At 38.0% G+C, this 22223-nt stretch overlaps 1 protein-coding gene across 1 annotated transcript in view; it reads left to right on the top strand.

Annotated features, from left to right (window-relative positions):
* The window catches only part of GABBR1 (gamma-aminobutyric acid type B receptor subunit 1), a 276841-nt gene that overhangs the window by 138851 nt on the left and 115767 nt on the right, over nucleotides 1-22223 (top strand). The window contains exons 6-13 of the mRNA XM_053721871.1: nucleotides 513-614; nucleotides 1692-1757; nucleotides 2191-2382; nucleotides 2581-2823; nucleotides 4207-4270; nucleotides 4865-4942; nucleotides 10131-10281; nucleotides 12651-12783. Coding sequence (XP_053577846.1) covers nucleotides 513-614; nucleotides 1692-1757; nucleotides 2191-2382; nucleotides 2581-2823; nucleotides 4207-4270; nucleotides 4865-4942; nucleotides 10131-10281; nucleotides 12651-12783 — 1029 coding nt within the window. The remainder of the gene's footprint in view (nucleotides 1-512; nucleotides 615-1691; nucleotides 1758-2190; nucleotides 2383-2580; nucleotides 2824-4206; nucleotides 4271-4864; nucleotides 4943-10130; nucleotides 10282-12650; nucleotides 12784-22223) is intronic.

Below are 22223 nucleotides of genomic sequence, written 5' to 3'. Positions count from 1 at the left end.
GTACATATATGTCTCTTGTCATTGGCTCACCTGGTATTTTCAGCTAGCTCCCAGTAGTGCATTGCTGCTCTGGAACTGACATTATTGGCCCCATTATCTAAAGTTAGCAGTGACCAGGGAGTGCACTTAAAAAATGAAATCCTGCAGCCAATATAAATCAAATTACACTGCTTTCTGTGTAAAGCATCTTACAATCATCTCTATTTTCGTTTGCAAGTACCCTCAACAGGCCAGGTTTTCATTACAGCTGAATAAGAGCACAGGTGGATACTGATCAGCTGATTATTTTACCTGTGCTCTAGTTCAGCTATAATGAAAACCTCATGAAAACCTCATAAACTTCATAAAGACATAGGAAGCTTTTCCCTGTAGCGCAATTATGTGGTTTCCTCTCCTTCAACTAGCATATTATGAAAACCTAGCCTGTAGGGGGTATGTGAGGACCACGGTTAAGAAACAATGTCCTAGAGCATTCACTGAGTCTCTCACTCATCTATACATTCATTTCTCAGACTTTAGATGACCTCGAGGAACGTGTAAAAGAAGCCGGAATTGAAATCACTTTTCGGCAGAGCTTTTTCTCTGATCCAACAGTGCCTGTAAAGAACCTGAAGGTATTAAATCCTATTCCGTTTCATGCTCGACCCTTATATCTATAAAAGCTTTGAGAGCCCCCCAGAAAACTGGATGTCCTCTCCTTTATGTGAGAGCGCCATTCTATCTTTAATGCTTCCTGCATGCAGTTAACATGGTGATACAAATATTAAAGGGACACTAAACCCATTTTTTTCTTTAATGATTCAGATAGAGCATTCAATTTTAAGCAACTTTCTAATTTACTCCTATTAGCAATTTTCTTCGTTCTCTTTCTATCTTTATTTAAAAAGCAGGAATATGAAGCTTAGGAGCCGGCCCATTTTTGGTTCAGACCTGGGTTACGCTTGCTTATTGGTTAGACAAATGTAGCCACCAATAATCAAGAGCTATCCAGGGTGCTGAACCTAAAATGGACTGGCTACTAAGCTTAACATTCCTGTTTTTTAAATAAAGATAGCAAGCGAATGAAGACAAATTGATAATAGAAGTAAATTAGAAAGTTGCTTAAAATTGTATGCTCTATCTGAATCATGAAAGAAAAAATGTTGGTTTTGTTTCCCTTTAAAGGGACATAGGGACATATTTATTAAAGTTATGAAGCAGCGGTCTATCAACAGAAATCAACCCAATCGAATACGATCGGGTTGATTGACACTCCCTGCTGTCGGCATTTATTGATGTGCAGCGGACTTAATCCGCTATATCGGATCATGTCCGCTCGCACAATCATAAATATACCCCATCGTATTCACATTTTTATTTTCTATTATATATAAGGAGCAGCAGTTCAACATTTTTAAATATTTGTTTGTATGAATAAGGTAACATAAATACTGTTTAAATATAAAGGGAAACAGGAAGTGCATATTTACATACCTAAATATCTACTGCTCACTGCATAAAAAAATTTGGTTTATTCAGCACAGGGACATCCATTATTCAAAAAAACAAAAGCAATTTAATGTATTTTGAATTGTGTTTTTTATTAGAACTTATTAAATGCAGTGTCCCTTTAAGCACCATAGATAAGGTTTTGTCGTTAGGTTACTTGTTCTCCTTGATTTTTCTCTTACTGTTTTTTCTCTTTTATTCAGAGACAGGACGCAAGAATAATTGTTGGTTTATTCTACGAGACAGAGGCGCGCAAAGTGTTTTGTGAGGTATGTATGGTCTCTGTTAAATCCTCTCCCACAGAAAACCATTGATTTTCTTGCTATAAATAATCTAGATTTATGGCCGAAGGAGAGGTTATGTTTCTATTAAAGGGACACTTAAGTTAAAATGAAATGAAATGTGCTTTGTTCTCTTGATATCATTTATTGAAGATCATACCTATGTAGGCTTAAGAACTAGCATGCTGATTGGTGGCTGCACATATACTGTATATTCCTACTCTTTAGCTTTACAAGGAAAACAAAGCAAATCTGATGACAGAAGTTATTTAAAAAGGTTTTTTTTTTTTTTAATTGCTTGAAAGTTTAATTTAAACTTTACTGTCTTATTTAAGTATTTTTTCCACTTTCATAGCACTACACTATGCAGACTGGTAACTTGTTTTATATCTCTTACCATCTTTTCATGTTCCTTGTCCAGGTGTACAAGGAACGTCTCTTTGGTAAGAAGTACGTCTGGTTTTTGATTGGCTGGTATGCAGACAACTGGTTTAAAATTCCAGACCCAGCTATCAACTGCACAGTGGAAGAGATGACCCGAGCTGTAGAGGGTCATGTGACTACTGAGATTGTCATGCTAAACCCTGAGAACACTCGTGGTATCTCCAACCTGGTACGTGTTTGTCATTTTCTTCTTTCTTTCTCATTTGGTTTGACTCATTTCCTAAACCCAACTGCTCTGACTCATTTCCACAAATTCCCATTACATCCATGACTCATCCTCACTATTTCTCCAACCTCATCAAATTGACTCATTTAACCATCTCTAACACTTTGACTTTTATTCTACTTTAAATCTATTTTTTTCCAGACATCTCAAGAGTTCATGGAGAAGCTAAAAAAACGTCTTGGTAAGAACCCAGAGGTGACGGGTGGTTTACAAGAAGCACCACTTGCATACGATGCCATATGGGCTCTTGCCCTCGCCCTCAACAAGACCGCGTATGAACTTTCTAAGAAAGGCCTACGTTTGGAAGACTTCAACTACAACAACGTCGTAATAAGCCAGGAGATATACAGGGCCATGAACTCCTCCTCTTTTGATGGTGTCTCAGTGAGTAGAATTTTTTTTTCTTACCACAAATTGTTTACCTATGCATTATTAAATGGACATTATGGGGTAGAAGCAGCAGATGGTGCACTCTACCCCCGAAGTTTCAGATCTGCCTGAAACTTAAGTTAAGAAGCAGCGGTCGTAAGATATGATCGGGATGATTGACACCCCCTACTAGCGGCCGATTCTCCGCAAATGTGCAGGGGGCGGCATTGCACAAGTATTTCACCAGCGTATCATGTTCGTCTGACATTTGTTATTTCATTTTTTTGGGGAAAACATGTTCTAAAAATAAGGTTCAACATATTGATAAACATCAATTGATGGATCTGATTGGCTCATGAGTAGTTTCTTGCTCACATGTTTGTGTATCCTGAATGGAACTTATACCAATGCAAAGGTTAAACACATAGGCCTAGTTTCACTTGCACTTGTAAACAAGTGGTAACAAGTGTCTCCATTAAAGTGCCATGGCTAGGATCAGCCATTCATGTTATTTTTTTGCATTTAAATGTACCTTTAATGAATCTGGGCCATTGTCTCTGCTCACACGTATTTAACAGCTACACTGGACCATATAGTTACATAATTGCCCTCTGATATTTAACCCCTTGCACTACGTCAGAGAGAACTTTGCCCAGCGTACTGTGGCGCCTGCTGCGGTCCCCTTTGTTAGCTTAGACAATGGAGACTGCAGCTCAGGCAGAAGACAACTGTCTACATATAGTAAGGAAGCTCTGATCGTGCTCCATTACTATATGAAGCCAGATCGCTGGATCGTTGCAGAGAGTGACACTGTGATGCGCAGCTGCAATTAGCTGCCTTCTAATGGCCTTTCTGAACAAATGGGATCCCAGAGAAGCTTTTACAACCATTGATGTTATGATTGCACTAGTGGTATGTAAATAATTTTAGTGAGAAACTCAGAGTTTGTGAAAAAGTTAATCATTTTTATAGTATGATTGCATTTGGTGGTGAAACTGTGGCATGAAATATACCAAAATGGGCCTAGATCAATAACTTGGGCTGTCTACTTTAAAGAAATATATAGTTTTGATAGGTAAATAAATAGCAAATATATTAAAAATTCACCCCAGATGATCGTTTCGGCCTCCTATGGAAAAGAAGTTGCAACTAGGTGGTGACTCGCCATAGAACAAGCTATTGAGCTGTTGTTCGTTCCTGGTAGAGCGCTTCCCTCTTTGTATGCATTTGGCTAATTACATAAGCCAATCATATTTGTACCCCTCCATTTAAAAGTTTATTGTTTTTATTATATTAAGGCATTCTTTCTCTGTATTAGTTTCTAAACATTTACTATAGGAGTTTGAGTTATCACATAACTTATAGTACTCGATTTAGTGTCTGTAATATTTTCTCCAGGGGCATGTGGTCTTTGATGCTAGTGGCTCCCGTATGGCGTGGACACTCATTGAGCAACTGCAAGGTAAGTGCAGTATGATCACATACAGATTACTTACATGTATATCTATATATATATATATATATATTTTATTTGTATTATTTTTTTATTTTTTTTTCTATCTTACTATCTCACTTTCTCTAGCTCTCTCTATCCTGCTCTCTTTTATCTCTTATTTCCCCCTTTCTGTTTCCCCCTAAAGATGATTCTCCTATCTTTCATTCTTTGGGGCCGAATTATTAAGCACCGTATGGTGCCTAATACATCTGTTTCCGCGCGAGCCTTAACTGGTCCACCACCTCTGAGCAGTGGACAGCAATCAACCCGATCAGATACGATCGGGTTTATTGACACCCCCTGCTAGCGGCTTTTTGTCTGTCGCTTCCTCTTCTCTCCATTCCCTCTCTTTTTGCCTCTCTGTCACTTCTCTCTCTTTCTGTCCCTTTGTCTCTCTCCATTCTCTCTCTTTCATCTGCATTGTTTTGTCGCCCTTGCAATTCTTTAAACTCTTCTGACAGGCTGCGGCAGGAGTAAACAAGTTTACCAATAAAATAGATTGGCCTCCCTTTATGTTCCATTGTTCACTGCCATCCTCTCTCCCTCTCTCTGTCACTGCAGGTGGCGTTTATAAAAAGATTGGGTATTATGACAGCACAAAGGACAATCTATCGTGGTATAACAATGACAAGTGGATCGGTAAGTCTCACGCAGATTTTCATCTATATGTCTATTACTATATACTCTCCTATTGCTGTGTTTGGTTTCTTTTTATTTGAGTCATTAAAGGAATTTATTTATTCTATCTAAACAAATGTTCTTGTAGCAATATAAAAAAAATATATTTTTTTAATTTGAATGCAACCAATAGAGTTGTAGGCGTTTTGTTTGTTAGCCAATTAGTTTAATCCCACAGACCTGTATGGCACAAGCATGATTTGTCTGTTTGATTAAAATTCAAACTAAACCCCTTTCACTTAAAGCAGACATCCGCAAACTTGGCCCTCCAGAGGTTTTGGAACTACATTTTCCATGATGCTCAGCCAGCTGATAAGCTGGCTGAGCATCATGGGAAATGTAGTTCCAAAACATCTGGAGGGCCAATTTTGAGGATATCTGACTTAAAGGGACATGAAACCCAATTTTTTTCTTTCATGATTCAGATAGAGGAAACTATTTTAAACAATTTTCCAATTTACTTCTATTATTTGATTTGCTTCCTTCTCTTGTTATCCTTTACTGAAAGGTTTATCTAGGTAAGCTCAGGATCAGCAAAGAACCTAGGTTCTAGCTGCTGATTGGTGGCTGCATATATATATATATATATACCGATTGTCATTGGCTCACCCATGTGTTCGGTTAGAAACCAGTAGTGCATTGCTGCTCCTTCAACAAATGATACCAAGAGAATGAAGGACATTTGATAATAGAAGTAAATTAAAAAATTGTTTAAAATTGTATGTTGTACCTAAGTCATGAAAGAAAATGTTTGGGTTTCATGTCCATTTAAAGAGTCAAAATTACATGATTCAGATAGAGCATGACATTTAAATACACTTTTAAATTTACTTCTATTATTAAAGGGACGGTGTACTGTAAAATTGGTTTCTCCTTAATGTGTTTTCAATTACTTTGTTATACACTCCAGTAGGTAAAATGGATACTTGGTAACACAAAGGGGAAAAAATATTAGAGTACACTGTCCTTTTAAGTTTAGTTTATTCTCTTGTCTTTTTCATCAGGCAAAAGCAATAATTTCTCTGTATATACCATCATACAATATATATAGCCTAACACTGATGCGCAATTTTCAAATGAAGAATGGAAAGAAATGGTGATTCAATGTTAGGCTAGATTTCCGTTATCACATCACATTCTTGTCTGTTAATCTAATTTATTATAATTATAATAGCTTTAATAATTAATTTCTGCATGACATAATGTACTACAGTGGTGGCTCTGCATAATGAATAAAACAGTGATGACAATATAAAAAACCGAGAGCTTGTCCAAATGCAATCAAAGATCTCTGTTGTTCAATCCTGCCCACTGCCCTTGGGCAGCGAATTGCATGAGACCATGGCCTGTCAATCACCCCGAACAAGCAAGTTTGAGATGGTTTATCTCTGCCACCTAGAATAAGAAACAGAGACTTTGTGGTTGCAGACTCCCTCTGAATTGCAAATTTGTCAGAATCTGCTAATGCTTCTTGACAAATTTACCCATAAGTATACATTTTTTAAACCCTACAATAGATCGCATTAACTTGCAGTGGTGTACTGTCAAGTTTTGGCCTTTTGGCCAGGAGACCAGTATAACTCGCACTTATTTTGGACATGTCACTTGATATTGATGACAATGAACATTTATACACCAATAAACACAACACTCTGCACTATATGGTAATGCAAGACATCTATATGCTAATAAACATGCTGCACTGTATAATTAATGCACAGTACCTGTATAATGCTGATGAGCTCCTATACACTGATTGTGAGGATTCTGTGCTGCATTATAATGCCAAACATTTACACACTGAAAATGAACACATTACAATGTATAAATAGATAATATACACTGAAATAGGACATGTGCTAAATAATGATTATGGAAATCTCTACAATTTAATGTCAGATAATAGACATGTGGTACCAGAGACAGAACTACCATTAGTGCAGCAGGTGCAGTGGCACTGGGGCACGAGTGCTGGGGGGGCCTATAGCAGCCAGTATATACGTAGGCGTGAGCAGAATGTGTAAAATATTAGTGCAGGGGAGCCTTTTATTAGTGCAGGTTGCAGGTCCATCTATCTATATACTATCCTCAAAATCATTATATAGAACAGCATGTATATTATTACTTACAACTGAGTTATCTTTTGGGGGCCCTCTCTGTTGAGTAGGTCTGCTACTGTGTGGCACTGCATGATTATGACTTTTTATATATATATATATATATATATATATATATATATATATATATGAGAGGAAGAAAGGGGGGTCACCAGCGCTAAAACTACAATAGGAGTGTTAACTAGTATGTTATAGATTGTATATAGAAGATGTGTCAATGGTTGAAGATGTGATGGTTTTTTTAATATCTAAAATGTCTGCACTCACTTGGTTGGTAGGGAGTTCAACAAAACTTATATATATAAATAAGTATAAGAACTGAGCGTGCAGCCTAAAATGTGAGTCAGTGTACCCGTGTCACTGAATGAAATGTGAGTCGAAAGAGAAATTTCTCAATAGTGAATAGGTGCACTGCTATACAATTATGAATATTATAATAATAATATGCTGTATGGTGTATAAATAAAAAAAGTTCAAAACCAATGAGGTGGTACAGGTTAGTTCTTTCCCAGCAAAATTCTGGTATAGGGTAAGTGATAGCGCTTACCAGAGCCAACCTCAATCCTATGAGGTAAGTGATCAGCAATGGGGTATAGATGGTCCCTTGGAAACTGTAAGCTCCCTTGGCAATCTCTTGGTATCTGTTGATCCTTGAAAATGGAGATCCTGGACTCTCTTATGAAGGCAAGAATGATCCTTTGGTTCTCTCTATGGTATTTGTTGAAGTACTGCAGTTTTTGGAGGAACTTGTTGGTGAAATGGCAATCTTGGACTCTCTATAGATTTCTTCTTCTTTCAGAAGCTTGGATGTCCAATATTCTCATAGATGTATAGAAATAAAGAGAGAAAACAACAACATAGAGTAGTACTGCAAAGTGATATAAGCAGAGACTGAATGTTTATCCTGGTGTAAAGTAAGTATATTATGCTTACCAGAGCAAACCTCAATCCTATGAGGTAAGTGATCAGCAAGGGGTTAAAGATGTTTTTTTGGATGTTGAGAGTAATTCCTGGTCTTTTTTCCGTCAGTGGGAATGGCAATCCTGGACTCTCTTACTCCAGCAAGGATGGTCCTTAGGCTCCCTCTTTGTTGGTATCTTAAAAAATGTCTTGAGTGACCTTTATAACAATGAAATCCTGGGCTCTCTGAGTATTTGTTCTCTCTTTTGATAGTGGGATGTCCCGTGTCCTTATATGGGCGTTTCGTGCGGCCTATATATTGTAGTTTACATGGGCATTCAAGGAGGTAAAGCAGCTCCTTTTCCTTATAATGGAACTGTCCCCACAACCTTCCTGCTGCAAATATACAATGGATACAATTCAGACATTGTTTCCACAACCTTTTTGTTCCTGCGACTTTAATTATGCAGAAATTTAACCCTCTGTTTAATAAAATAAGATAAAAATAACAACAAAAAGGTTGTGGAAACAATGTCTGAATTTTATCCATTGTATAGTTGCAGCAGGAAGGTTGTGGGGACAGTTCCATTATAAGGAAAAGGAGCTGCTTTACCTCCTTGAATGCCCATGTAAACTACAATATATAGGCCGCACGAAACGCCCATATAAGGACACGGGACATCCCACTATCAAAAGAGAGAACAAATACTCAGAGAGCCCAGGATTTCATTGTTATAAAGGTCACTCAAGACATTTTTTAAGATACCAACAAAGAGGGAGCCTAAGGATCATCCTTGCTGGAGTAAGAGAGTCCAGGATTGCCATTCCCACTGACGGAAAAAAGACCAGGAATTACTCTCAACATCCAAAAAACCATCTTTAACCCCTTGCTGATCACTTACCTCATAGGATTGAGGTTTGCTCTGGTAAGCATAATATACTTACTTTACACCAGGATAAACATTCAGTCTCTGCTTATATCACTTTGCAGTACTACTCTATGTTGTTGTTTTCTCTCTTTATTTCTATACATCTATGAGAATATTGGACATCCAAGCTTCTGAAAGAAGAAGAAATCTATAGAGAGTCCAAGATTGCCATTTCACCAACAAGTTCCTCCAAAAACTGTAGTACTTCAACAAATACCATAGAGAGAACCAAAGGATCATTCTTGCCTTCATAAGAGAGTCCAGGATCTCCATTTTCAAGGATCAACAGATACCAAGAGATTGCCAAGGGAGCTTACAGTTTCCAAGGGACCATCTATACCCCATTGCTGATCACTTACCTCATAGGATTGAGGTTGGCTCTGGTAAGCGCTATCACTTACCCTATACCAGAATTTTGCTGGGAAAGAACTAACCTGTACCACCTCATTGGTTTTGAACTTTTTTATTTATACACCATACAGCATATTATTATTATTATAATATTCATAATTGTATAGCAGTGCGCCTATTCACTATTGAGAAATTTCTCTTTCGACTCACATATATATATATATATATATATATATATACCAAACAAAGTGCACCAATGTCTTGCAGTATATCAAAAGTTGTAGGATTTTTAGTGCTCCTACAAGTGCCCATCAGCCCCAGCAATACCCATTAGGCTGTGGGTGGAGGTGAGTCCCACTGCCGCCACCAGCTCCACCAACTTTTATAAAGGCTGCTAATGTTTTGCAGAGAGCACAGGGGCTGGGCAGTGAGATATTTCAGCCAGATGCTTCCAGCTGTTCTGGCTGACCTGCAATCTCTGCGTCTATGTTTCAGAGGAGTCCAATTCTGTGAATTACAAGTAAGGAAGAAAAAAATATATACACTTAAAAAACAATTTGTCATGAACCTAATTTGATCCTGCCCCCTGCAGGGGTGCCCTTAGGTGGTTATAGTCTGCCTCTGTTGTAGCACTGGCCCTGGAACAAAGTAAATTTGATTATAGATGTTAATTGGAAAGTTGTTTAAAATCTATGTTCTAGCTGAATCATTAACAAAATAATGTTAGGTTTCATGTCCCTCCTTTAATAGCAGATGTCCCAAGGTTTCATATACTGAGCCTTGTGATTGTATAGATACTTATTTCTTCTCGTTCTCATTTCCGTTCTTATTTTCTGTCTTTTTTTTTTTAAGGGGGATCTCCTCCAACTGATCACACTAAAGTTATCACCACATTTCGCTACGTCTCACAGAAGCTCTTCATCTCTGTTTCTGTTCTTGCGGGTCTCGGCATCCTTTTGGGATTCGTCTGCCTTTCATTCAACATTTACAACAGTCATGTGCGGTAAGTTTGATCTATGAAATGAAGAGTCTCTATGAACTCTCCAGTGAGACAATTAATTAAATCTGAATTTGTCCTGTACAGTGGTGGAACTAATTAATAATGTTCCCTCGCGCAAGGAATATTTTGCCCCTTCCTCCATAGTCACTGAGAATACAGCAAGTTATTACATTTTACATTACATTGTCCCTTTAAGGTTTAAAGGGACAATGTACTGTAAAATTCAGTAATTTGCTGTCCCTAATGTGGTCTCAGTGATCCAGTTTACTTGCTGGAGTTTATTAAATTGTTTACAAATAGCTTCTTTATCTTTATTTTATGAAAAAGCTGATTTTGCCTGTAAGTATTAGCTACAGAAAAGCTATGCAAACAAGGCTCATGAAACGAAATAACACCCCAGTGGAGATTGGGAGTAATGTGTACTAAAATATTAATTTGAATAGTTCTCTTTAAATTCTGGGTTTTGGTTTACATACAGAGATAGGATAAGGAAGCACTTCTGTGTGTAAATAGTGGTAAGATAAGGAGGTCTGATCTCTCTACAGTTTTTAGTCCCTTTTAAAGGGTTGTGGTTTTAAAGAGGATAAGCAGCTATTTCATATACAAAAAATAAACCTAAAAAGGACTATTTCCTATACATTTTATATTCTGTTGCTAGTATATTGTTGGAAACACATAGTGAAAACTAATATTACAGTACGCTGTCCCTTATAATATGCAGTACTTAGTGATAAGAAAAGGTTATAACACAAGTGGATACAAAAGCAGGTATATCACATAGAGAGAGACAATACTTTGCTACATATAAGTCTAGCTGAAACCACAGATCAAATGCATGCCCCCTGCAGCTTACATTATGCAAGTGTGAAATCAAATCATGTACAGTATAGGTCAGTTGCACACCCATGTGATATCCCAGATTAGATTAATGAAGCCTGCAGCCTCCTTTATGTCACCTATATTCCTAAATGATACGAAAAGGACTAGAAAACACCAACAATGTTATTGTTTAAAAGATAGATAATCCCATTATTTACCATTCTCCAGTTTTGTATAACCAGCACTGTCATAGAAATGTACTTTTTACCTTTGTAATTACCTTGTATCTAAGCCTCTGCTGACTGCCTACTTATCTCAGATCTTTTGACGGACTTGTTTTTCAGCCAATTAGTGCTGACTCTTAAATAACTCCATGTGCGTGAGCACAATGTTATTTATATGAAACACATTAATTAAATCCCTCTAGCTGTGAAAGACTGTTCAATAAATTCAAATTAGAGGCGGCCTTCAAGGGCTTAGAAATTAGCATACAAGCCTACCTGGGTTTAGCTTTCAACTAAGAATACCAAGAGACTAAAGCTAATTTTATGATAAAAGTAAATTAGAAAGTTGTTTAAAATGACATGCCCTATCTGAATCATGAAAGTTTAATTTGGCCTTTACTATCCCTTTAATGTCTGTGCGTTCCCTCCCCCTAGAGGTCAGGGTACATTGCTATTATCAATTTCCTCCCCATAGATAAGATACATAGCTAATAATACTTTATATGCAGAGTGTATTTCCTCTCTGTGGAGAATTGGATACATAACAAAGGTTAATTTCCATTAATTAATTACTGGTAATGTAAATGTCTATGCAGAGTGAATTTCTTTCCTGAAGAGGACAAGATACATAGCCATTAATTTCTATGCACAATACCCCCCCCCCCCCCACACACACACACACATATATCATAGATTAGGTACATAGCTCAGAGTGCATTTCCTTCCTGAAAAGGACAAAATACATAGCTAATATACATTTTTATGAAGACTGCATTACCTTCCCTAGAGGGCAGGATGTATTAATACTATAATTTCCTCCCATAGGTGAGCTACGTAGATGATATTTCTTTATGTGCTGTGTGTATTTCCTTCCTGAAGAGGACAATATACATAGCTAATATACATTTCTATGAACACTGCATTTCCTTCCCTAGAGGGCAGGATGTATTAATACTATCATTTCCTCCCATAGGTGAGCTACGTAGATGATATTTATTTATGTGCTGAGTGCATTTCCTTCCTGAAGGGGACAATATACATAGCTAATACACATTTCTATGAACACTGCCTTTTCTTTCCCTAGAGGGCAGGATGTATTAATACTATAATTTCCTCCCATAGGTGAGAAACGTAGATGATATTTATTTATGTGCTTAGTGCATTAACTCCCTGTAAGGGATAAGTTCTGATTAAATTGCCTTAATTTCCTGGAAACTATAACAGTTTTATTATGTAATTTTAGAGATTTCTTACTCTTCCTTCTTCAGAAATAGATAACATTGTTTTCTCTGCATATTACATATAGTGATGGCTATTTGTTTCCAACAGGTACATCCAGAACTCTCAGCCTCATCTGAACGATATGACCGCTGCTGGCTGTATACTCGCTCTCGCTGCTGTATTCCCACTCGGTCTGGATGGTTTTCATATTCAGACTTATCACTTTCCTCTTGTGTGTCAGGTGAGATACATACAACCTTAATATGTAGAGGAAAGAGGGGAAATATACAGATAACATTTGAGGACCTTATTTAATAAACATATCTTAAGGTGCTTATTCAATGTTGTAATACAAGTAGAAAACCCTTTATCCAAACTGCTTGGGATCGGAAAAGGTTTGGATTTTGGAATATTTGCACCTGTAAAATGGGGACAGTTTGGCAAGGGGGATGGGACCAGTTGTAAACAGCAATATCTTATGTTATTTAGGCAATATTTACGTCATAATACAGTTTATACATCTAACTAAAGGTAGTTTATATAATTTGTTAATACTTTTGTGATTTGATTTTGATAAAAAAAAATTAGTGAAAAATTTGGATTGTAGAAAAAGATTGGATTTTGGAATTCTGGATTTGGACATACAGTATGTACCTGTAAAATAAAATAATAAATAAACAGCTCTGTCATTTTTTTTTTCTCAAGGCCAATAATATCTATAGATGGTTTTTCTTTATTTTTTTCCCTTCTACATAAAAATCTGTTTCTGCCATTAAGGCGACACTGTACCCAAAATTTTTCTTTTGTGATTCAGATTGAGCATGAAATTTTAAGCAACTTTCTAATTTACTCCTATTATAAAATTTTCTTCATTCTCTTGGTATCTTTATTTGAAATGCAAGAATGTAAGTTTAGATGCCGGACCATTTTTGGTGAACAAGCTGGGTTGTCCTTGCTGATTGGTGGATAAATTCATCCACCAATAAAAAAGTGCTGTCCAGAGTACTGAAACCAAAAAAAAGCTTAGATACCTTCTTTTTCAAATAATGATAGCAAGAGAACAAAGAAAAATTGATGCATGCTCTATCTGAATTACAAAAGAAAAAATTTGGGTTCAGTGTCCCTTTAAAGGAGCAGCATACTATTAAATAGGTTTCCCCTAAATCTGTTTACAATGACTTGTTATATCAGCTGCAAAGTTAAAAAATGTATAAGAAATGGCTCCTTTAAGTATATTTTTGTTTATTAAATTGCTATTTCTGCTAATTGAAATCACAACCCAATGAAATGGCCTAAGCTTGCAAGGAAGCAGACCTCCTTAGCTTATCTCTCTATATTTACACAATATACTCCTTTTTTTATCTCTCTATACAAAGTGAGACCGATACTTAGAGAGGACATTGGAAAATTAACATTTTAGTATCTCTCTGTCCAACTTTCCACTGGGAGCATTTTTTTTTAAACTTCTTATTTACATAACCTTTCTATACAAAGTACTTAAGTATTTACATTTTCAATATAGATACTACAGGCAAAAACAGCAATTGTAAATGACAAAATAAAGGTAAACAAGACATTTTGTAATAATCTAATATACTACTGCATGGAAAATAAAAAGATCACAGTGCACTGTCCCTTTAATGTGACCATACTACAAGCTGAGAGCCAATTGTCAGTAGCAGAACTTGTAGTAATAGAGAATGTAATTTAGTATACTTGTTTATTGGAGATATAACTGTGTGCCACTTTATGTAATACTTTACAAGTATTTTATTCATTTTATTTTGATATCAGAAGCTAAAAAATAAATAAAAATATTTAACCTACAAATGCTACAAAACGAAAAGCTGGTTTAGGTCAATTTGTAGTATTTTGAAAACGTAGTTTACAGATTTTACTTTCTCAGCCTCTCTAGGGAGTGCAGAATAAGCTCAATTTTTAAACAAAAGCAAAATGTGTTTAACTTCTCAAATCTTGCACTGCATTTAATTGAGAAAATTAAAGGGATTCTAAACCCACTTTTTTTCTTTCATGATTCGGATAGAGCATGCAATTTTAAGCAACTTTCTAATTTACTCCTATGATCAATTTTTATTTATTCTCTTGCTATCTTTATTTGAAAAAGAAGGCATCTAAGCTAAGGAGTCAGACAATTTTTGGTTCAGTACCATGGACAGCATTTTTTAAATGGTGGGTGCATTTAGCCACCAATCAGCAAGCACAACCCAGATTGTGAACCAAAAATGGGCCGGCTTCTAAACTTACATTCCTGCTTTTCAAATAAAGATAGCAAGAGAATGAAGAAAAATTGATACTAGGAGTAATATGAGCCTACCTAGGTTTATCTTTCAATAAAGCATACCAGGAGAACAAAGCAAATTTGACGACAAAAGTAAATTGGAAAATTGTTTAAAATTGCACACCCTATCTGAATCATGAAAGTTTAATTTGGACTTGATTGTCCCTTTAAATCTGGGCATTTGTTAGAAAAAAACATTTGCATTATCTTGCAGTCCAGGCAAGGTACACTAATTGCAACATATATGCTATAGAACTTTGTTTGTTCTTTGAAAGTCTCAAACGATGGCTTATTTAGAAGCCAAAACATTGACACTGAATAAGATGGATTTATAATAATCAGTTGGTTAAGTCCTGTGAGTGTCCTCCCATAAATTGACTATACAAGTCGCTCTTCATCTGCTGCACCTCTCTGCCAATCCCTTCACTGGCTTCCTCTTGCCTCCAGGATTAGACTCAAAATTCTGACTCTGACATACAAAGACCTCAACTGCACTGCTCCCCTCTATATCTCAGACCTTGTCTCCAGATACTCTCCCTCCCGTCCCCTTCGCTCTGCTCACAACCTCCTACTCTCATCCTCTCTTGTTATCGCCCCACATTCCCGTTTATAGGACTTCTTCAGACTGGCTCCTATCTTGTGGAACCCTCTGCCTCGCTCCACAAGACTCTCCCCCAGTTTTGAAAGCTTCAAGCACTCCCTGAAGACTCTTCTGTTCAGGGATGCCTACAACCTACACTAACCTTTCATAATACCAGTTCCTCTCCTCCATTGCTATCCGCCATGAACCTCCTTAGAATGTAAACCTAAGAGCCCAACTGCTTGCAGATCACCTTCACAAGAATTTACTGCAACAGTACGACTCTAGGCAGGGCCCTCTACCCATTTGATCCCAATAATTGCTACCTTGTATACCGCCTTTGTTTATAGCGCTGCAGAATCTGTTGGCACTCTACAAATAACCGATAATAATAATATATATATACTATATATATATATATATATATATATATATATATATATACTGATAATAATAATAATAATAATATATATACTGTATATATCCACAGTATATATAAATATCTATACATACATACACACACACACACACACACACACACACACTGTATATATATATATATATTAGTGACATGCATTCAGCAGTTTTGTTTACTGCCAAATGCAGACAAATATCTTCTTGTGCAAGTGAGCACGTCTCGCATCCAAATTTCCGTTGGGTATCTGTCTCTTTTCTATACAATTTACTTATTAAATCCTCTTCTTGGATTTCTAGAGTGATATCTAGAAAATCAATTCTATTCATGCTGTTGTTATTAGTGAACCTCAAATTCATATTGCTCTTGTTCAGAGAGATAACAATTTCACTCCAAGAGGTTTAATCATCATCCCAGATGACCAAAATATCATCTATATGAAAAATATAATGCTACTCTTTTCATAGCCACTACCTAAGAAGATATATTTTTTCCTCACAGCAACCCAAGTTTGCTAAGTAAACTTTGTACCCATTGTGGTGCCGGTGATTTGTAGAAAAAAAAAACCTACCCTCAAAAAGAAAGCAATTATTTTGTAATACAAACATTATGGCATCGGAACAAGAAAGCCTTCTGTAGATCAGTTATGGCATTATAGTGTTCCAGAAAAAAATCTTACTGCCTGAACTCCTTCTCTAAAGGGTATTAATGTGTACAAAGTTGATACATCTAAAGATGCCCATTTATATGAACTTTTTAACAAATGTGGGGTATCCCTAGAAATAGATCTTGGGTTCTCAATACCATCAGTTTTAAAAATATATCAACATATTCAGATAACTTGGCAGTTATGGAGTCAATGCCCCAAATAATGTGCCGTCCTGGTAGGTTTTTGAGATCTTTGTGTATTTTGGGCAGGTGGTAAAATAGAGTATAGTTCAGATTTTAATTTTTTAGAATTAGTATCCTGATGCCATCTTTTTTACTCCTTTTTATCAGTTGGATCTTTTTACAGAACACTATTTGTCTCAGAATCCGATAAACGTTTGCTGGAATCGGTCAGAATCTACTCTATTTTGTACGACCACGCCCCCACCTTTATCTGCTTCTTTTATCACAAGCTCAGTATTCTCCATGAGGTCTTTCAAAGCTATATTTCTTCTGTTAAGTGTGATCAGTCCACGGGTCATCATTACTTGTGGGATATTAACTGCTCCCCTACAGGAAGTGCAAGAGGATTCACCCAGCAGAGTTGCTATATAGCTCCTCCCCTCTACGTCACCTCCAGTCATTCTCTTGCACCCAACGACTAGATAGGATGTGTGAGAGGACTATGGTGATATATTTAGTTTTTATATCTTCAATCAAAAGTTTGTTATTTTATAATAGCACCGGAGTGTGTTATTCCTTCTCTGGTAGAATTTGAAGAAGAATCTACCTGAGTTTTTCTATGATTTTAGCCGGAGTAGTTAAGATCATATTGCTGTTTCTCGGCCATCTGAGGAGAGGTAAACTTCAGATCAGGGGACAGCAGGCAGATTAATCTGCAAAGAGGTATGTAGCAGTTTATTATTTTCTGACATGGAATTGATGAGAAAATCCTGCCATACCCTTATAATGTAAACTCAGCCTTGAATGCAGTAGATGTAGCTGATATCAGGCTGTCATGTATGTATATTTTACACTTCAGTTTTCTGGGAAATGGTACTTCTCTGGCTTTTAAACTGTATACATAGACTTAACCTATTTTGCAGGGACTTGCAATAGGTTTTAAATGACAATTAATTATTGAGTTAAAACGTTTTTTTGCTGGCATGTAAAACGTTTTTTTCTCTGAGGTACTGGGTGAAAAAATGTTTTGGGCACTTTTTTTTCCACTTGGCAATAGTTTTGATTTAAATTAGAGCAGTTCACTGATCCCTCTCACTGTTATGTGTGTGGGGGAGGGGCCATTTTGGTGCTTTCACTATGCATCAGAAAAACTCAGTCAGAGGTTCATTTTCTTCCTGCATGATCCGGTTCATCTCTACAGAGTTCAGGGATCTCAAGAGTCTTTTTTGAGGGAAGTAATCATTCACAGCAGAGCTGTGCTGAGGGTATTGACTGTGATATAAAAAACGTTTATTTGTGTATTTTTTTCTGCTGCCTGGGTTAGTTATCATTTGCTGAGGGGAACAATCCTTTGCTAAAACTGTATATTCTGACAAAGATTGATGCTATAACTTAATTATTTTATCTGTTATAATATTTTCTGTACTTCTTAAAGGCACAGTTCGTTTTCATATTATTTGTAAATTACTTTGAAAAGTATTTCCAAGTTGCTGTTTATTTGCTAGTGTGTTAAACATGTCTGATTCAGAGGAATATCTCTGTGCTATATGTGTTAATGCCAAAGTGGAGCCCAATAGAAATTTATGTACTAAATGTATTGATGCTACTTTAAAAAATAGTCAATCTGTACAAATTGAACAAATTTCACCAAACAACGAGGGGAGAGTTATGCCGACTAACTCGCCTCACGTGTCAGTACCTGCATCTCCCGCTCAGGAGGTGCGTGATATTGTAGCGCCGAGTGCATCTGGGCGGCCATTACAAATCACATTACAAGATATGGCTACTGTTATGACTGAAGTTTTGGCTAAACTACCAGAACTAAGAGGTAAACGTGATCACTCTGGGATGAGAACAGAGTGCGCTGATAATGCAAGGGCCATGTCTGATACTGCGTCACAGTTTGCAGAACGTGAAGACGGAGAGCTTCATTCTGTGGGTGACGGTTCTGATCCAAATAAACTGGACTCAGACATTTCAAATTTTAAATTTAAGCTTGAGAACCTCCGTGTGTTACTAGGGGAGGTATTAGCGGCTCTGAATGATTGTAACACAGTTGCAATCCCAGAAAAAATGTGTAGGTTGGATAAATATTTTGCGGTACCGACGAGTACTGACGTTTTTCCTATACCTAAGAGACTTACTGACATTGTTACTAAGGAGTGGGATAGACCCGGTGTGCCTTTCTCACCCCCTCCTATATTCAGAAAAATGTTTCCAATAGACGCCGCCACACGGGACTTATGGCAAATGGTCCCTAAGGTGGAGGGAGCAGTTTCTACTTTAGCTAAGCGTACCACTATCCCAGTGGAGGATAGCTGTGCTTTTTCAGATCCAATGGATAAAAAATTAGAGGGTTACCTTAAGAAAATGTTTGTTCAACAAGGGTTTATATTGCAACCTCTTGCATGTATTGCGCCTGTCACGGCTGCAGCAGCATTTTGGTTTGAGTCTCTGGAAGAGACACTTCAATCATCCACACTAGATGACATCACACACAAACTTAAATTCCTTAAGTTAGCTAATTCATTTATTTCAGATGCCGTAGTACATTTAACTAAACTTGCGGCTAAAAATTCAGGATTCGCCATTCAGGCACGCAGAGCTCTGTGGCTAAAATCCTGGTCAGCTGATGTTACGTCTAAATCTAAATTGCTTAATATTCCTTTCAAAGGGCAGACCTTATTCGGGCCCGGCTTGAAAGAGATTATTGATGACATTACAGGAGGTAAAGGTCATGCCCTGCCTCAGGACAAGGCCAAAGCCAAGGCTAGACAGTCCAATTTTCGTTCCTTTCGTAATTTCAAAGCAGGAGCAGCATCAACTTCCTCTGCACCAAAACAGGAAGGAGCTGTTGCTCGCTACAGACAAGGCTGGAAACCTAACCAGTCCTGGAACAGGGGCAAACAGGCCAGAAAACCTGCTGCTACCCCTAAGACAGCATGAATTGAGGGCCCCCGATCCGGGACCGGATCTAGTGGGGGGCAGACTTTCCCTCTTCGCCCAGGCTTGGGCAAGAGATGTTCAGGATCCCTGGGCGTTAGAGATCATATCTCAGGGATACCTTCTGGACTTCAAATCCTCTCCCCCAAGAGGGAGATTTCATCTGTCAAGGTTGTCAACAAACCTAACAAAGAAGGAAGCGTTTCTACGCTGCGTACAAGATCTTTTATTAATGGGAGTGATCCATCCAGTTCCGCGGTTGGAACAAGGACAAGGGTTTTACTCAAATCTGTTTGTAGTTCCCAAAAAGAGGGAACCTTCAGGCCAATCTTGGATTTAAAGATCCTAAACAAATTCCTAAGAGTTCCATCGTTCAAGATGGAAACTATTCGAACAATTTTGCCCATGATCCAAGAGGGTCAGTACTTGACCACAGTGGATTTAAAGGATGCTTACCTTCACATACCGATTCACAGAAGTCATTACCGGTATCTAAGGTTTGCCTTTTTAGACAGGCATTACCAGTTTGTAGCTCTTCCATTCGGACTGGCTACGGCTCCAAGAATCTTCACAAAGGTTCTGGGCACTCTTCTGGCGGTACTAAGACCGCGAGGAATTTCAGTAGCTCCGTACTTAGACGACATACTGATACAAGCTTCAAGCTTTCAAACTGCCAAATCTCATACAGAGATAGTACTGGCATTTCTAAGGTCGCATGGATGGAAAGTGAACGAAGAGAAAAGTTCTCTCTTTCCACTCACAAGAGTTCCCTTCCTGGGGACTCTGATAGATTCTGTAGAAATGAAGACTTACCTGACAGAGGACAGGTTAACAAAACTTCAAAATGCATGCCGTGTCCTTCATTCCATTCAAGAGACCAGAAATTCTCTTCTATGGTGGCTTTATCGGCCACATCTGTCCAGGGGAATGCCATTCAGCAGGCCAGACTGGTCAATTGTAACAACAGACGCCAGCCTACTAGGTTGGGGCGCTGTCTGGAATTCTCTGAAGGCTCAGGGACTATGGAATCAGGAGGAGAGTCTTCTTCCAATAAACATTCTGGAATTGAGAGCAGTCCTCAATGCTCTTCTGGCTTGGCCCCAGTTAGCAACTCGGGGGTTCATCAGGTTCCAGTCGGACAACATCACGACTGTAGCTTATATCAACCATCAGGGAGGGACAAGAAGCTCCCTAGCAATGATGGAAGTATCGAAGATAATTCGCTGGGCAGAGTCTCACTCTTGCCACCTGTCTGCAATCCACATCCCGGGAGTGGAGAACTGGGAGGCGGATTTCTTAAGTCGTCAGACTTTTCATCCGGGGGAGTGGGAACTTCATCCAGAGGTCTTTGCCCAAATACTTCCACGTTGGGGCAAACCAGAGATAGATCTCATGGCGTCTCGACAGAACGCCAAGCTTCCGCGCTACGGGTCCAGATCCAGGGATCCGGGAGCGGTCCTGATAGATGCCTTGACAGCACCATGGACCTTCAGGATGGCTTATGTGTTTCCACCTTTCCCGATGCTTCCTCGATTGATTGCCAGAATCAAACAGGAGAAAGCATCAGTGATTCTAATAGCGCCTGCATGGCCACGCAGGACTTGGTTTACAGATCTGGTGGACATGTCATTCTGTCCACCTTGGTCGTTACCTCTGAAACAGGACCTTCTGATTCAGGGTCCTTTCAAACATCAAAATCTAACTTCTCTGAAGCTGACTGCTTGGAAATTGAACGCTTGATCTTATCAAAGCGTGGTTTTTCTGAGTCAGTTATTGATACCTTAATACAGGCTAGGAAGCCTGTCACCAGAAAGATTTACCATAAAATATGGCGTAAATACCTATATTGGTGCGAATCCAAAGGTTACTCTTGGAGTAAGATTAGGATTCCTAGGATATTGTCTTTTCTACAAGAAGGTTTAGAAAAGGGGTTATCCGCTAGTTCCTTAAAGGGACAGATCTCAGCTCTGTCCATTCTGTTACACAAGCGTCTGTCAGAAGTTCCAGACGTTCAGGCTTTTTGTCAGGCTTTGGCCAGGATTAAACCTGTGTTTAAAGCTGTGGCTCCACCATGGAGTTTAAACCTTGTTCTTAACGTTTTACAGGGTGTTCCGTTTGAACCCCTTCATTCCATTGATATAAAGTTGTTATCTTGGAAAGTTCTATTTTTAATGGCTATTTCCTCGGCTCGAAGAGTCTCTGAGTTATCAGCCTTACATTGTGATTCTCCTTATTTGATTTTTCACTCGGATAAGGTAGTTCTGCGTACTAAGCCTGGGTTCTTACCTAAGGTAGTCACTAACAGGAATATCAATCAGGAGATTGTTGTTCCATCCTTGTGCCCAAATCCTTCTTCGAGGAAGGAACGTCTTTTGCACAATCTGGATGTAGTTCGTGCCCTTAAATTTTATTTACAGGCAACTAAAGATTTTCGACAAACGTCTTCCCTGTTTGTCGTTTACTCTGGTCAGAGGAGAGGTCAAAAAGCTTCTGCTACCTCTCTCTCTTTTTGGCTTCGTAGCATAATTCGTTTAGCTTATGAGACTGCTGGACAGCAGCCTCCTGAAAGAATTACAGCTCATTCCACTAGAGCTGTGGCTTCCACTTGGGCCT

Source organism: Bombina bombina, chromosome 7 (genome assembly GCF_027579735.1).
Source record: "Bombina bombina isolate aBomBom1 chromosome 7, aBomBom1.pri, whole genome shotgun sequence".
Taxonomy (NCBI): domain Eukaryota; kingdom Metazoa; phylum Chordata; class Amphibia; order Anura; family Bombinatoridae; genus Bombina; species Bombina bombina.
This window is presented reverse-complemented; position numbering and strand designations above follow the sequence as displayed.